We start from the raw sequence: 18,053 nt of genomic DNA, 5'->3' as shown, positions 1-18,053 counted from the left end.
AAATTGCGTGCGACAAAAGTGCCACCAAGCAGTAATATAAAGAAACATTATTCATATATTTCTATCTTCATAATTAATAAGTTTTAGTTTCATAATAATTTCATGCATATAAAAAAATAAACTTATTTGATACTTGATAAAATATTTTTTAAAATATGTCTTTATGTCTTAAAAATTATAGAAGTTTAAACTTAAATAATTTTACTCTCTGTAAAACGATTTATTTTAAATATCCACAATTTCATTGTATGTATGCATTATATAATTTTTATACTTCAAAATACATTTTACCATGTGTAAATTATATTTAATTTTCAAATAATTTTATTTATTTAATTTTTATTATGTAAAAAATTTTAAATAAATATGCACATTGTTATACACATTGCATTAAATTTTAATTATATAAAATAATAAAGAAAAATTTTTTACAACGTATAAAATTAAAAAGTAATTTTTTATTTACTAAATAAATTTTAATATATATACGATAAATTAATTAATAAAATATTCGATTAGTATGTCAAGAAATAAAATCTATAAAACAATTTTCAATGAATCACGATTCAATGTTACATGATGATTTATATTGCTTTCTGTGTACACGGCATAAATTTATAACTTGATCGTACCTAACGCATAGCACCGCAAGAGTGCGCATTATTCAGTGAAAAAAAATGGTGGTTATTTGGGTGTAGTCGGGCGATTTTCTGCAACACAAATGTGAGTACCGGCTGACTAAGGAATTACGAGTGCTGTTTGTCAGTGCATCGCAAAGCTAATATGACCGAAACCATATCGGAGGTAATGAAACTATTAATATCTGAATAAATTTTTTACATTTCTATGCGAAACCAGAAACTTTAAGTAGGTATTGTTATTCATGCATCTCCGCATGACAAGTACTTGCGGTATTCCCGATATATTTTATCAGTCAAAAATTTAGGATAAATTCATGACATTCTCATACAATGAAAATATTCGTACTTATTTATATATCTAAAAACTATTTGCTGTAGGACAATGTGTAAAATATGCATTGATGCGATATTTTTGGGATAGATGTCACATTATCTTAGTGTCTTGACTATATGCGCGTGTACGAATGTGTGCATTTATTTGATTTGCGGTATACGTGTGTGGTACTTCCTCTTCACCCCTTAATACGCATGTACTCAGCATGCAGTACAACAGTGTCCGTGAGATACGTATATCACAGTATATACGTAAGACCTACTACTTGCTATATACTGTCAACATTTTTCAAGTGACTGTTCCATGATGCTTCAACATACTGCAATATTAACGAAGTAAATTTTTTGTTCTATATCGTATTCATTTTCTTTATTTAAATATTAAGTTATCATAATAATGTTATTAAAAAGTTGCGAAATATATTTCGATTTGTTAACAAATAATGACATTTTTCGTACATAACACTTAATATATTTAAAACATTAATTCTGAGATCGGTTATCTTCACATTTATTGGCAATCAACATGATCAACATTATGTTATTGATGTTGCTAAATTTATACAATCTGTACAGTCATACAAACATTTGCAAAGTAGGAATTATAATGTCATAAGAAAGACCCATACACATGCAATTCTGCCCTCTGTAAAATAGATTAATTCAAGGTTTATTGATAGGATTCTATTTCAATCACAATGTTCTTCTATACGTCTGAGTTTGTTTTTTTTTTTTTTTTTTTGTAAATAAAGAATTGATCTTTCTCGATTTTTTTCTACATATTCATTATACAAATAATTTGTAAATTATTCATGCATTTAACATTCTATTTAACATATGGTATATATATGAGATACAATATATATAAATTTATTCTAATAAAAATGTTAATTTAAATTTAATATAAATACTCAAAAAATTATTAGTATTATTATATTTAAAATAATAATATATAATAAATAATAAAATAAATATATTTTTTTATTAATGTTAAAGATATATTGTATAAAAAATTCAAATAATGTAAAAATTTTTATCAATAACCTTTTTTATATATGAGAAAAAGTTTTAAATTATTTTTAAATTACAATAAATTATATTATTATTTATTCATCAATAATGATATATGTTATTATTAGTTCATTAATAATGAAAAATTTATAATTTATAAATAAAATAAGTGGTTCTTTAAAATAGCTAATTATTTTAATATTAAAAAATATATAATATGTATTACTTTTTATATATAATATATGAAATTTAATCATATTTTGAATTTAATCATAATTTCTAATTAGAACAATTTTTCTAAAAATTAAAAATTTATGAATAAAATATAAAATGGAATTTTGCATGTTATCTATAGAAGATTTTGTTATATATAGAAATTTTTATTTATATATATTTATGTAAAAATAAATATTTCAAGGATTTATTATTAATATTTTTATAATAATTATCATTATTAATATTAATATCCTTTTTGTTTTCAGAATCATTTAACTTCTTCGATATTAAATATTCATTAAGAAATTGAAGTAACAGAGTTTATTTGATAACTGAAGGTGGAAAAATCTGTGATGAATATAAGAACCATATACTCTGTCATTGCATAAATGCATCTAGTATTTTATAATTTGAAAGTAAAGTTACTTAAAGATATTATGCACTGTTTTCTTATGAATAATATGATATTAAAAATTTTTATTAATAAATCATTATTCAATTTAAATTAAAAAAGAAGATACACAAATATATACACGCACATGTACACACATACACACACACATCAGACATACACAAATATATATATATATATTTATATATATATATATATATAAAATAGAAGATCAGGATTTTTATAAAGCAAACTTTTTCATACGTTGGTTATGTGCAATGCCGAGATGCTGCAATGAAAATAAGGCAGTGAGTTCGGTTGGCACTAGTCAAAAACATAATACAGAAGATATTTTGTTAACACAGAGTCGTTCTTTTTCAATTGGAAATCAGTTGGAATTAGAGGAAGATCCACCAATTGTTGAAAAATCACACAGAAGAATAAGGTGTGATCTAAGTCCAGTTCCAACAAGTACAAGTACTAATTTAAATATAAAGCTTTTAAATATTAAGGTAATAAATTATTTCTAAATTTATATATATATTTTTTTATATCTTGTTAATTTTCATTATATATATATATTATATATATATTATATATTATATATATATATAATATTATCTTTGTACATATTCATTTGTTATTAAGTTCAGTATTATTTTATAGGGAGATAGAAATACCCGTCAAGACCAAGTGGAGACTGGATCTGGTGGGTACAGAGAACGAAAAAAAGAAGTTAAAAAGCGAGCAGCTATAGGCAATACAGTGCGTGGATTCCTCTCATCTGGCCACAGTAGGCAGGACAGGTATAATGATGTCTGTATCAAAAATCATGCTTCTTACATTGTCATTTTTTATCTTCTGTCATTTAATTTCTTTGCTGTAACTCATTTTTTAATTTGATTATATTATCTAATATATATTTAATTTGGAATGCAATTTAATGAGTATTTTTAATATTACTATTTTACAGACTATTCTATTTATTAAAAATTAGATATTTGATTTCTAAAAATATTCTTTTAAAATATATAGTTCTAAACATATGATTATAGAATTCATTTAATATTAAATTTAAATTTTTAAATTATTGATTATGAAAAAATATATAATATTTTATAATAAAATTGCACATATGCACAAAGTTTTTTTATTTATTTCATCGGTGCTATACATGTACATAATTTTATTAAAATTATTACAATTCTTAATAAAAAAATATCTATGAATGTAAATATTAAAAAAATAATATTTATACTAATACTAATTATAACTATTACACCATTCATAATATTATTTATTAATATTTAGAATTTATTAATAAAGTATAAATATTAATTATATTATTTAATATTTTAAAAATTAGCTAGAATGTTGAAGTACTATAAAATCTAATAAAGAAATTTTTATTAAATAAAATTAAAAGATTTCATTAAAAAAAAATATATGAAAGTATAAATTCCAATATATTTTCAGAATTACTGACCCTGAACTTCAAGTATGAAATTTTGTAGGTATTCAAAGGTTAGTAATATGATTTACATTATTGTTATATTGCAATATAAAACTATTGCATTAGCATTTAATATCATTCGATCATTAAATAAAATTGGTAAAATAATACCTTATTAACAGTTATTAATTTAGCTTTTTATTTTATAGGAATATTATCAATATCATAAATTTTATTTATTTATAATATTTTTCAAATATTTTTCATATTTTCATCTCATTTCAAGATTAAATAGTACTTCAAAATATCATATATAACACTTTGATATTATTTAATAATTTCATATTAAGCATGTACATTTAGTACAGATGGAGCTAAATATTAATTTCTTGATTTATTATTCTTCATAGTTATATAATAAAAAATATTTGCAAAATGTATGTGCATGTGTGTAATTTTTTCATATAATTTTTTAATCATGTTTATAAATAATAGCATATATATATATATATATATATAATTTATAAATTTTATATATATTATATATTATATATATTATAATTATATATATATATATATATATAATTTATAAATTTTGCTATTGTTTTATGTTATATATTTTATATTATATTATAAAATAAATGCTTTAAATTAATATAAAATATGATTATATGATTAAATATAAAATATTTTTTTAATCGAAAACAATATTTAAAAGAATGATTTTAATTAAAAGAAAATTGCAATTTGTAAAAAGATATGATGTAGTATTTTCAATCACGTTTTAGGTATGAGACAAATAGACAACAATCCTCAGGCGGAAGTGGCCTGTCAAGTTTATGTCCAAAACTGGTGGCCAGTGGAGGTGGTGGAAATCAGGGTGGGATTAGTTTGGCAGTGGGCCACTTAGCCTCTCAAGAAGGAGGTCCTTGTTCAGTTGTAACTTCTCAAAGGATCCATAACCATACACATCATAAACGCCAAAGAAAATTATCTATTGTTTCCCAAGCTGGCACTAGTGCCCATAGTTCTGGAGATAGAAAGGTATATTAAAAAACAAAATATTCCTTATATAAATAATGAATATTATGTAAGTATTTAAATTATATATTTATTAATTTTCTTAGACATCAAATATTAGCCGATCCTCTACAACTATTTGCAAAAAACAAGTACGAACACAAAGGATTGATCATAATACAGATTCATTATCTATTACAAGTAACGGAATCAGCAGTACTTCACCTTCTTCTAAAAAGAAAATTTTATCTACATTACGAATTTCTGAAAAATCAATTTCTCGGAATCTTAATTCACCATCTTTAGATCATGAAAATGAACGCAGTTTTAGCGATGCAGAGGAAGCTATTACAGCAACGGAAAATGTGTTCAATGTACCAGGTATTATTTATTTGCATTCAACGATAATTTTTTCAAAAGATTCTTTAAATTTTATTATGAAATTTATATGCAGGATCCAGTTCTACACCATCAACACCAATTAGTCGATTAAAGTTAAAAAAGTCGGATGAAGATGAAACGAATATGGAATGCAATATTAGTGAAGAAAGTGCTACTTTATTATTGAACACAGATAAAAAAGAATCAGATTCTAATAAACAAAAAACTTCAACATCAGAATGTTTCGAATTCTCTTCGACTTCGAATATTACAAGAAAAATATCGATAAATTGTATCGAAGAAGAAATAAGTGCACAGAATAAACAAAAAATATTTTCAACTTCTTCTATAAATTCAAAATGCAATAATAGTGATGGTAAAACTATAAAATCCAAAAGTAAATATGTTGCAGAAAAAATTATTGAACAACAAAACAGTAAAAATTTAAAAGAAACGAATATGGAAAAAAATATAGAAATAAATATGCCTGCAGATAATTCTATAAGTTCAGTAGTTAATAAAAATAATGAAAAAATAAAACGAAAAATATCTAACGATGAATCAAAATCTACAAATATTGCAGAGAATGAAAACTTAGCTAAAAATTCTAATAAAAATATGATTGATGATAAAAAAAATATGCAACAAAATGAAGAAGTAGTAAAATCTTCAAGATTTGTAACATCGAAAGTGTCTGAAGAAATTGTAGAAACTGAAATTAAGGATATAGATACACAAAGAGAAGTAGAAGAAGTGACAATATATGATGAAGATGATAACGGTACTAGTATCAGTGATATTGTTGCTGCTCAGGCACTTCATGAATCTTTAAGTAAATTAGGAAAAGTACCACCTTTAGATACAGATATGGAGAATGTCAAAGATGCAAGTATGCAAGACGAAACTAAAATGATGAAAGAAGAAAAAGAGAAAGAAGTTGTGCAAGAAGAAACAGTAGAAGGATTTATTGGTCCCTTACTTGATGAAAATTTTAAAGCAGATGAAAAATTAACACAGAAGACTATGGCTATGGAAGAAGTACGAAATTTATTGATGAAAGTTAAAGTGCAAACAGTTGAAGATGATGATGATGAAGAAAAAGCTATAGGCATTTCACCAGATGGCAGATTTTTAAAATTTGAAGAAGAAATTGGTAGAGGCAGTTTTAAAACAGTATATAGAGGACTAGATACTCAAACTGGTGTAGCTGTTGCTTGGTGTGAATTACAAGTCAGTAAAATATAATTAAATATTTATATAATTTTTTAAATACATTTAATGCAATTATAAATTTTTTTTTTTTTCAGGAAAAAAAATTAAACAAGACAGAAAGATTAAGATTTCGAGAAGAAGCAGAAATGTTGAAAGGATTACAACATCCAAATATTGTTAGATTTTATGATTATTGGGAAGTTACTCTTACACGAAGAAAATATATTGTATTAGTCACTGAGCTTATGACTTCAGGAACATTAAAAACGTAAATTTTTAAATTTAAACATTTATGAAATTTTTATTATTATACTTAAAATTATATTCAATTTATATAGGTATCTAAGACGCTTTAAAAAAATTAATCCAAAAGTAGTAAAATCTTGGTGTCGACAAATTTTAAAAGGCCTTAGTTTTTTGCATTCAAGATCACCACCAATTATTCATCGTGATTTAAAATGTGATAATATTTTTATTACTGGTACGACAGGAAGCGTAAAAATTGGTGATTTAGGACTTGCTACTCTTAAAAATCGAAGTTTTGCAAAAAGTGTTATTGGAACACCTGAATTTATGGCACCAGAAATGTATGAAGAACATTATGATGAATCTGTTGATGTTTATGCATTTGGAATGTGTATGCTTGAAATGGCTACTAGTGAATATCCATACTCTGAATGTACTGGACCAGCACAAATATATAAACGCGTAGTATCGGTAAATTAATTGATTTTAATTAGTAACATAAAGTATAAATATAATTAATAATAAAAAATATTTATTAAAATTCATTAACTTTTAACTAATGAACTATTATCATATTATTATACTTTTTCATTTATTTAAATGTTTTTTTCTTTTTGTATTTATTTTTATTTAATATATCAAATAACATATTAAAAAATAATTATATTATGTACAGGGTGTAAAGCCACAAAGTTATGACAAGGTAGAAAATCCAGAAGTACGCGAAATTATAGAAATGTGTATTCGTTTAAAAAAAGAAGAGCGGCCTCTAGTTAAAGATCTTTTAAATCATGAATTTTTTGCGGATGATGTCGGATTGAAATTAGAAATGGTTTCAAGAGATTCAGCCGTAGCGGATGCGGAACTTTCACGTGTTGAATTCAGACTTCGAGTGCTAGATCCTAAAAAACGTACTAATAAGCATAAAGAAAATGAAGCGATACAATTTGATTTTGACATTCAAACTGATAATGCAGAAGAAGTAGCCTCTGAAATGGCTAAATCTAGCCTTATACTCGAAGAAGATGTTAAGGCTGTGACAAAAATGTTAAAATCACAAATCAGTACTTTATTACGAGAGAGAGAAGAACGTAAGGCCAAAGAAGAAAAGGAACGTTTAGATAGAGAAGCGGATAACACTAACACAACCACTGAAAATTTATTACAGCAACAATTATTACTCCAACAAATGCAATTGCAACAACAACAACAACAGATGCAATCAAACATGGGCATTCAAATGCAAAATCAAGTACAAATGCAATTGCAACAAAATCAAATACCTTTGCAACAACAACAACAAATGCAAACTGCTGCACAACAAACTCAGCAGCATAATTTACAACCACAACAAGTTCAATTAGTTCAACAACAACCATTGATACAACAACAAACATCTGTTGTTCAGCCACAACAAGCACAACAAATACAGCAAGTACCTCAGGTTTCACAACAACAGGTGCAGTATCAACAACAACAATATCAACAACAGTTGCAACAACAATATCAACAGCAGCAGCAACAACAGCAACAACAGTTTTCCCAACATGTTTCACAAAATTTAACTGCTACTTCTTCACAATGTTCCACTCCTCAAACTGTACAGACTCAACCACAATTTCCTCAAGTAACTCAACAAATGCAACAGCAACAACATTTACATCAACAACAACAATATATACAATTGAATCAAATGAATGTACCACAACAAATGAGTCACCAGATACAACAACAAATACAACCACAAATACAAATTTTATCACAACCGCAACATATGCAACATCAGCAAATACAACAACCTCAACAAGTGCAATATTCTCAACCCCAAATACAACATGTTCAGCAAGTACATTCACATTCAGTGGCTTCTCCGCCAGTTCAAAATCAACAGTACTATCAGCAAAGTACAACAGGAACTTCAGGATATAATACACAGCCAATGTACCAACAAAATATATCTCAACAAATGTATCATTCTTATACTAGCTCGAATTCTTCCGGTCATGTTGAAATTTTATCATCTAATCAACCTACACCTCAAATATATTCTCATTCAAATATCTCTCAGAGCACAGCACCTCCAACTTCACAACCATATATACAACAACAAGCAGGACAAATTCAAGCATCTGTCCCATCTGGAATAAATATTCAAAGTACATCATCATCAACTCACATTCAAAATACAATAACTTCAACAATACCAAATGTGCAAAATACATCTACATTAATTACAAATAGTGGACATCAACCTCAACAAAATGTTTTAGTTCAAATGCAATATTCGCAAAATTCTAATATTCCTACTTCTGTACCCATATCCGGTATTTCCGCGCAATCAAATACAGTATCTCAACATCAACAGCATTTTATATCAAATACAGAACAATGTTCTAACACCGATAGATCATCTTTATCTAAGCAAGATACAATGGATTCTGTACAATCTTTACCATCAGATGTATCTTCTAATGTTCAAGATCAGGGAAATATTTCTAATTTGACTAATATAAATACTACATCACAAGCAATAGTGCCAAATGAAGGGTAAATTTATAAAATTTCAGTCATTTCTCAAATAATATAATTATTTATTGATCAAATATTTAATGATATATATTATTTTTCATATAGAATTATGCAAGAAAATACTGATAATGTCACTTCATCTGAAAGATCTAGAGTGAAAAGATCTGGTACAAAACGTAAAAAACCTGGTATTAAATTAACAGTTTTATCTGTAAGCAGTATTGAAGGTCAATCAATGACTGTTGAATGTCAATTAGATACTAGCAAACAGAAAACTGTGACATTTAAATTTGATAGAGATGATATGGTGCCTACTGACATTGCTAACAATTTGGTAAGCTATTAATAAAATTTTATATATCATTATTTTTATTGTTACTTTATATACTTTATTATTTTATTTTTTTTTTTTTGTTTTCAGGTTGCTGAAAATTTATTACCGCAATCTCAATGTGAAACATTTGTTGAATTGATAGAAGATATCGTTAAACAATTACGTTTGGATCCTACACGAGCTTTACCTTTAGTAGCACATGGTCCACCAGATCAGTCTGCTGGTGGTAGTCCTGTTACAAGTCGTAGACCTAGAGATCGTGACCACAGTCTTGATACAGCTAAGGTAATGATTTTCTTTTCATTTTTCTAATTTATTTTATATGAATATTAATATATTATAAATATAACATATGAAACTAGTATAAATTATTAAAAAAAAAACAGTTTTTTCTTAAAAAAAAAAAAAAAACAAACAAAAATACATCTTAAAATAAAAATCTTTAATATGAGTATTATTAATTGTGTTATATTAATATTATCAATTCTTACTTAAAATTCTGATACACAAAAGTCCATAATGTATATCATAGGACTATTTTGCGTCTTGTAAGTTCTTTTTCCAAATAATCATATTTCTTATATATTTTATATTAAAATAACGTTATATTATGCTCGAAATGTATATCTTGTGACCTCATAAAAAAATGCAAAAGTATACCTCCAACGTATAATTGGTGTATATCGTTTTGGACGCAGCAGGTGAGACATGGCTCGCTAACTCGTCAAAGCAGCCACCGATCGTCGTACAAAGTCCATCGTAGACACCGTTCGGTGAGTTCATCGTCCCCGCTGTACCTCTCCTTGTTTCCTATATTTCATTATATAATCGTGGGCATTTGTGCATCCTTTTTTATTCATGATACATTGTGTTCGGACATTTGTGTATCTTTTAGTACAACAATATCATATAACAATATTTTCTACATATTATTAAATTTGTCCTATAAATACAATTCATATAATGTAACGCTTAGATGTTAGAACATGTTTCATATTTTAATTTTATTAATTATTAACATTTAATTTTTATTTTAAAATTTTTCAGAAAAATTCGATTTTTTTATAAAAATTAATTTATATTATAATCTTATAATACAAAAATATAATATTATATTTAAAAAAAGTTCTATATAAAATGTAAAAAATGTAAAAAATTTTATAAAATATAAAAAAATAATTATAATGTAAATTATAAATTATGATATTGTCTAAATATGAATGAAATAATATTTATTTAAATAGATTTATTAATATCATTGTAAAACATGTACATTCATTATTAAAAATATCAATTTGTATTTTTCTTTTTGTAATTCAATTTAAATATATTTTGTAACTAGTATATATTTACATATAACTATATATTTACATTTTGCAATAATTATTTTATTTATGCTAATATTTTATTTTATTTATGTGTTATTATAATTATTTTGTGATAAAAGATAATTTTGATAGCTAGATAATTAATTATTGTATAATTTCAGAGAGACGAAACTTCCAACACTTCTACACCTACGAAATTATTGCCAATTGATCAAATTCTTTCTCATATTACGAGTACCACTTCTACGGATAAACAACAAAATGTACAAACACCTGATAGCCAGATGGGTCTTGAAAATACATCAGCTGAAGCATCCAGAAGATCATCTACTTCTACACAAAATACAGATACATTAACACCAACTAATTTACCAAGCGATCCTACTGATCCAACTCAAGAAACCATAGTTACTGTAACAACCTCGGATACAACTTTACAAGATATACATCACGTACTTAAAGATGAAACTACTAAATCTTCTATAACATATAGTCAAAGTCAAATACATGATTTGGCTATAAATCAAATAAGCGAAAAATTTAAAGAATCTGTTCAAGATATAATTGAACAAGAAAAGGAAATGAGTAAAGAAACGCAATCTGATGTTTCATCTGTAGAAGTAGCTACGTTAACTGCACCTCCAGCGCGAAAAATCTCTCGTTTTTTAGTTAGTCCTGTAGTTGAACAGAAGATAATTAAAAATGAAGAAGAAGGATCTAATACTGTAGAAAATATAGATAAATCTAATATATTAGCAACACAATCAAATTCATTATCACAATCAAATACAATTGAAGAAGGACAAATAAAACACGATGATTTAGAAGTTAATGTTTTAGAAGCACAAGCTATAATTTCTGAAAAATGTAATATCGAAAATATTACACAAAGTCCTCAATGTATCACAGAACAAATGGAAAATGTTCAAATAATACAACCGGTAACAGTTAATCTTCAAAATGCTATACAAGGACAAACAATAACACCAATGTCACAAATACAACAGAATGTTAATGCTGTACAATCTAGTCAACACAATATAATCATTCAAGGATCACCAATACTGCAACAATCTACTCAACAAATGCAAACTATACCCCAAAACTTAGCTATATCACAAAAAGATTTATCAACTCAGGTTTCATCAAGCGGAATCAATTTACAAGGACAGTATCAAAATCAAGCTTTACAATGTAATGTTTTATTACAGCAACAACAAATTACTGTGCAACAAAATTTAACGCAAATGCATATTCAACCTGAAAATCAACATCAGGGGCAAATACAAACTCAGCGACCATTACAACAATTTCATCCTCAACAAATACCACAACAACATCAACAATATGTAATTCTTTCTGGAGCTATTCCACAATTACAACCAACTGCAATTATAGATGAAAGAAATCGTAGAATTTCTAATATTTCAACAACATCAAATATGTCTACAGATTCACAAATTTCGGAAACTGCTAGTGTTACGGATGATAAGAAACAATCTATTGTTATACCTAATTCATCAATGCAACATGTACAATTTATTTCTCAACAAGATGGATCAAATATTACATCTTTATCACAATCTGTTTTAGAACCAGTTCAACAGCTTCAAACAACTCCTCAAAATATAATAAATGTTCCAACAAATGCATCTGTACCTGTTTCAGTTCCTGTTCATCAAGTTGTTAGCACAGAAGTTGCTCCTAAAGTTATACTTAAAACAAAAGAAGTTTCATCAACACTTCCAGATTTAGCACAAAATTTAGCAAATATACTTTCGAATCCAAAATCAAAATCTGTAACTCCTCATTGTTTAACTACTCATGAATCAAATCAAACAGTAAATATTCCAGGAACTACAGTACTTGAATATAAACCTACTCTTCAGTCTGAACAATATTTTCAACCTATTCAACCAGAAACAAGTCAAATACAACCGCAATTACCGCATAATTATCAAACAAATATAACGCAACAAGGAATTTCACAAACATTTCAAATTGGACAGCAGACTCATCAAACTCAAATACCTTTACAACAAACAATGCAATTGAATTCAACTCATCAGATTGATCCTCAATTACAAATGGTACAACAAAATTTTCAAGGAGTAGCAGTTCATACATTAACTTCGCAAAACAAATGGATTACTCCTGCGAATCAAACTATTATACAACAGAATGCACCGATTAGACATGTTCAACAGATTCAACCACAACTGCAACAAACTATTCCACAACATATTATACAAGATACTCAAAATATTGAGAATTCTACTGGTTCTGATCAATCTCAGTTTCATTTAAAGCTTCCCGATCAACAATTCTCAGGAAAAGTATCGGAAACTGAAACTCAAGAAATGATCAATTTAGGGTATGTATAGAACGTGCAATAATATTCTATAATATGTATATATTTTTTTATATTTTATACAATAATTCATTTTATCTAATATTAGACGTACAAGTTCTGATTGTCCTTTACTATCGGAGAATGAAAACTCTAGCCATGATGTAACTCCTGAACATACAATTGTTGAATCTGTAGATTCAACCTTATTTACACAAAATCAAATATTGCAACAGCAACAACAGCAACAACAACATCGAAAACTTAGTCAACAGAATTCTTTAGATAAAGTCTCAGACACAAGTACTGGAACTAGTGGGACAGGTCCACAAACAATAGCAGATCTTCATCAAAAGCTTGTTCAATTAACAAGTCAACCGTCCGAAGCACTCAATGTAGGCACACCACCTTTAAGTTATCCAGCTACTCCTCATAATCATCAAATAATAGGTGGATATGATGCTTATATGCATTCTTTACAACAGAAACTTGTTAATATTGGCATGCCCATTTCAACAACACATAATATAGTAAGTAATTTTAAAAATATAAAAAATTAATAGAATATAAATAATTCTAATATATCTAATCTAAAAATGTATTTTTTATACATATTAATTATTATATATTAATATATATTGATATAATTATTATATAATTTATTAAAAATATAAAAATTTAATTACATTCCTTTATGTATCACATTAATAATAAAAAATATATAATAGGGTCCTTTATCACCTCAAACTACGATACAATCTGCTACAACTTTGACTGATTCAAATGTTACAACAAATGTTGAAAGTTCTGTTTTAACTCAAGAAAGCACAATTCATCAACTTGCACTTTCTCAAACTGTAAGTTAGCAATATTATATACAGGATTGTATTATTATATATATTATCCTTCCTATATTATATATATAGGAAGATATTAAATAAGAACATTTAAATAATAATTCTATTTTTTAAGATATATTATAAGATATATTATATTTTATAATTCAAAAATTCTATTTTTAATTTTATAAAAAAAATATTAATATAAGTTGTTCAATGCATATTGAACAAAAAAAAAATATTAATATTATATTACAATTTTGAACACTATATTAAACAATTTTTTCTGAAATCAAAAATAATTAGATTATTTTTACAGATATTTAAATGTTTTCATTTAAACGATTCATTATTCATTCTATATAATTAAAAATTAAAGGTAATAACATAAAAATATACAATTTTCTTATTTTCTTATTCTTTAGCAAGTAGATTGTTCTCTCGATAGTCCAACACCAGGAGGTCCTGTAGGATCTGAAACTATGAGTCCCAGTAAAGAGAGTATAAAAATTCGAACACAAAGACCAGGATCTCGTCTTCAAGAATTAGAACAAGAATTAGCAAAAATTCACCACAGAGGCACAATTTTACCAACAGCTTCTCCACAACCTTTAACACCGCCTGTTTCTGTTGTTAATTCTATTCAGATGCAACCATCATTACAACATACTCAAACTTTATTAACTACTGTTCCATCTGTAACTGCTGTGCCTGGTACTAATGTTATTCCCAATGTCATTACATCACGCTCTGATACAAATACTCCAATACAAATAGAATCTCAAGAAAATATTACTGAGGTACTACATAATATATTTATATATAATAAATTTCAATGTATATAATGAATATTATTAAAAAATAATTATCTAATTTTATAATAGAAGGTTAATACTATACAACCAGTTAGAAAAATATCAAGATTCGTAGTTTCCAAAGTCGCAGGTCCTCCTAGTAATGTTGCTACATCAACTCAACAACATATTGATATATCAAAAAATCAAATAGAAGATTCAAAGATTTATCATGCAGATGATGCACAGGGTAAAGAATTATAAAATCAATTGAAGAAATAAATATATTTAAAAATATTTAAAGTTAAATGTTTATAAATTACAGGAACACCAGTACAAATAGTTCATAGTCGTGAGAATTCTCTTCCTCCTACGCAAGTTACTCAACCTATTAATGCTCCTGTTATAGAAGTAAATATAAATGTTTTAATAAAAGTTATATTTTTTCAATTTTTTGAAATATTTGCATTATTAATCAAACATTATTGTTTATGTTTTATTACTTATATTGTTTTATTACTTACAGCAATCGGAAAAAGATGAACGATTTTGGACATTAACACCAAGTGAAGAGTATCAATTACTCATAAAAAAGTAGGTTTATTTTTATAAAATTTAATATTATAATTTTATAATAATTAAAAATTAATTTTATTTTTATTCATACAGGCAAACTATGGAATTAGAAACATTACAAAAAAGACATAGAGAAGAATTGGAACGATTTCAACAACATCAATTGCAACTATTAATTCAACAACAACAGCAAGCAAGTGCACTTCATCAGCATCATCATCAACATCATCCAGTGCTTTATCATACCGTTACTACTAGCGTGGCAGGTTAGTAATTAGTTTTTATTTAAAATATTTAATATATTTTATTTATTATACTTTTTTCATAATTATATAACATTTTTTTCTAACAGGACAAAGTAGACTTTCAGGTACAGAAGAATATTTAATGTTTAATACAAATCCTCAAACTCCTTTGCAAAAAGCTCCAAATAATTATCCAGATACTGATGAAACATTACGATTAGCTATGCAAAAATTGAAGCAAACTCCTTTACAACTACAACCACAGCAGACGGCAACTGGAATACCTCATGCTTATGTTATTCCAATTCCAGTAGTGCCTTCTGAAACTATTCAAAATGTGTCTACTCAGCAATCTAGTAGTTATACAAGTGAAATTACAGAATCTCTTGACTCAGCGCATAATCCGGCAATTATAAATTCAGCGCAATATCAATTCACACCTATATTACCGGATGGAACAAATATCGCTGTATCTTCTACTGGATCGTTAGTTACACCTATACCAATATCAAGTTCAACAGGAAGCGGAAGTTATATCCAATATCATGAAAATCAAACATTACCAAATTTTCAAACATTTAGTTGTCCATCACATGGTGGTTTCTTTTTACCAGCTGGCTATCGGTTAATATATGCTCCTCCAGGTGGAACATCTCAATCTCAGCCGGCTACTCCAGCTACTCCACATATAGGGAATTCTCATGATGGTACACCGCCAACAGAATCTTTGCATACTGCAAATGTTGATAATTCAACAGCTCCTCCTTCCCATATTGATCAATAACTTAATCTTCAGCAAATTATGATCATTTTTCGATTTATTCATTGCCGTAATACATTCTTTATTTAAACATGTTGCCCTTTATCCACTAGTATGAAAGTCATGCATTATTATGATTATTATTTTATTATAGTTTTGCTAATACATACTATTATCCTTATCCTCGTGGATACATATGCAGGGAGATGCGAATGAAAGTATTTAGGATGTATTCGTTATTGTAACATCCGTATATAATTTAAAATATTCTTGATGTCTTTGCGTGAGCATGATATTAATTATTTGATATGTGCTTAGCAGCAAATATTAAAACACTCGATTCATACACGAAGAATATTTTGAATGAACGAATTAAAATTCTGGACAAAAAAAAAGAAATGAAAGAAAAAGAAATAAAATATTGAAATTGAGGATAGAGGCCTTTACATGTACTGTGCTTATTCTTTATTGTAGTAAATATTCTTCTTTAGTAAAAATGCTTATTAAAAGATCTTTTCTGCTCTCAATTCATTAGCACAGTCCACATTAGTACAGGCCTCAGCTAGTCTTACAAATAATGGCATAGAGCCATTCTGCTCGATATATATGTATAATTGTTAATGTATACTGAATGCTTTGAAGAGAGAATGTATGTCGTGTGTGCATGTATGAGATTGCAGGAATTAAACAGAGAAGAAATTGATTAATATAGTCACTGTTATGCTTTAATGTATTTCTAGCGATTTTACCTATTTCAATTAAAAAAAAAGTCATGTGTTACTAGTTAGCAGTCTCATATATCTTATCTAATATTATATCAACTATTATCTTTTAGATTCAATTGTCAATATTTTTATTACAGTATATTTAATTTATCAGTTTATTTTACTTATTGGCATTTCATTTATAGTACGTTTTGCACAATCCATTCCTTTATATATTTTAGAAATTTGATTAATTTAGTACTTTAATTTCGGTAATCAAATCATATCTTTAAAAAAAAATAATGATAATCATCACAAATATTGAGAATCTAATTTAAAAAAGAAAGCTCAATAGAAACATGACTTAGGTATGAAATTCATACATACATATTTTAACAATATATCAAAAATAATTTAATATTTGCATTATATCCCAAGAAATATATTTTAAATTTTTATCTGTGCTATCACATATTGCATTCTGCAATATAGTTAAGAATAGCTTATTTGTATAATTACAAATATTATTATTGTTTATTAATGATTATAATGTTATTTTTATTTCGTTCTAATAATTGCAGTTCGTATCGCTTTTAATGTTGCGATTTACTACTGCTTTGAGCATGAATTTATTATTATCAGTATTAAAATTTTGAAAACTATTAACTATTTTGAAATTAAACATGAAGT

At 26.4% G+C, this 18,053-nt stretch overlaps 1 protein-coding gene across 8 annotated transcripts; it reads left to right on the top strand.

Moving 5' to 3' along the window:
- The first annotated feature begins 653 nt into the window (after positions 1-653).
- On the top strand, positions 654-17,442 carry LOC725503. 8 transcript variants are annotated; one of them, XM_016916619.2, is made up of 22 exons: positions 656-804; positions 2,468-2,617; positions 2,958-3,104; positions 3,259-3,398; positions 4,834-5,089; positions 5,173-5,446; positions 5,520-6,676; positions 6,754-6,926; positions 6,997-7,375; positions 7,581-9,451; positions 9,539-9,767; positions 9,855-10,052; positions 10,466-10,540; positions 11,257-13,469; positions 13,555-13,975; positions 14,174-14,302; positions 14,710-15,084; positions 15,169-15,328; positions 15,404-15,489; positions 15,605-15,672; positions 15,748-15,920; positions 16,007-17,442. In XM_016916619.2, exons 2-22 carry the CDS (start codon positions 2,591-2,593, stop codon positions 16,681-16,683), a joined length of 9,228 nt encoding a protein of 3,075 aa, XP_016772108.2. In that variant the 5' UTR covers positions 656-804; positions 2,468-2,590; the 3' UTR covers positions 16,684-17,442. The 8 variants fall into 8 exon arrangements, with proteins under 8 accessions (XP_006560024.2, XP_006560026.2, XP_016772108.2 ...); XM_006559960.3 differs by lacking the exon at positions 656-804 and adding an exon at positions 813-1,310; XM_006559961.3 differs by lacking the exon at positions 2,468-2,617 and having other exon boundaries at positions 654-804.
- The last annotated feature ends 611 nt before the right edge of the window (positions 17,443-18,053 follow it).

The sequence above is a fragment of the Apis mellifera genome, linkage group LG15, assembly GCF_003254395.2.
Source record: "Apis mellifera strain DH4 linkage group LG15, Amel_HAv3.1, whole genome shotgun sequence".
Classification (NCBI taxonomy): Eukaryota; Metazoa; Arthropoda; class Insecta; order Hymenoptera; family Apidae; genus Apis; species Apis mellifera.
This window is presented reverse-complemented; position numbering and strand designations above follow the sequence as displayed.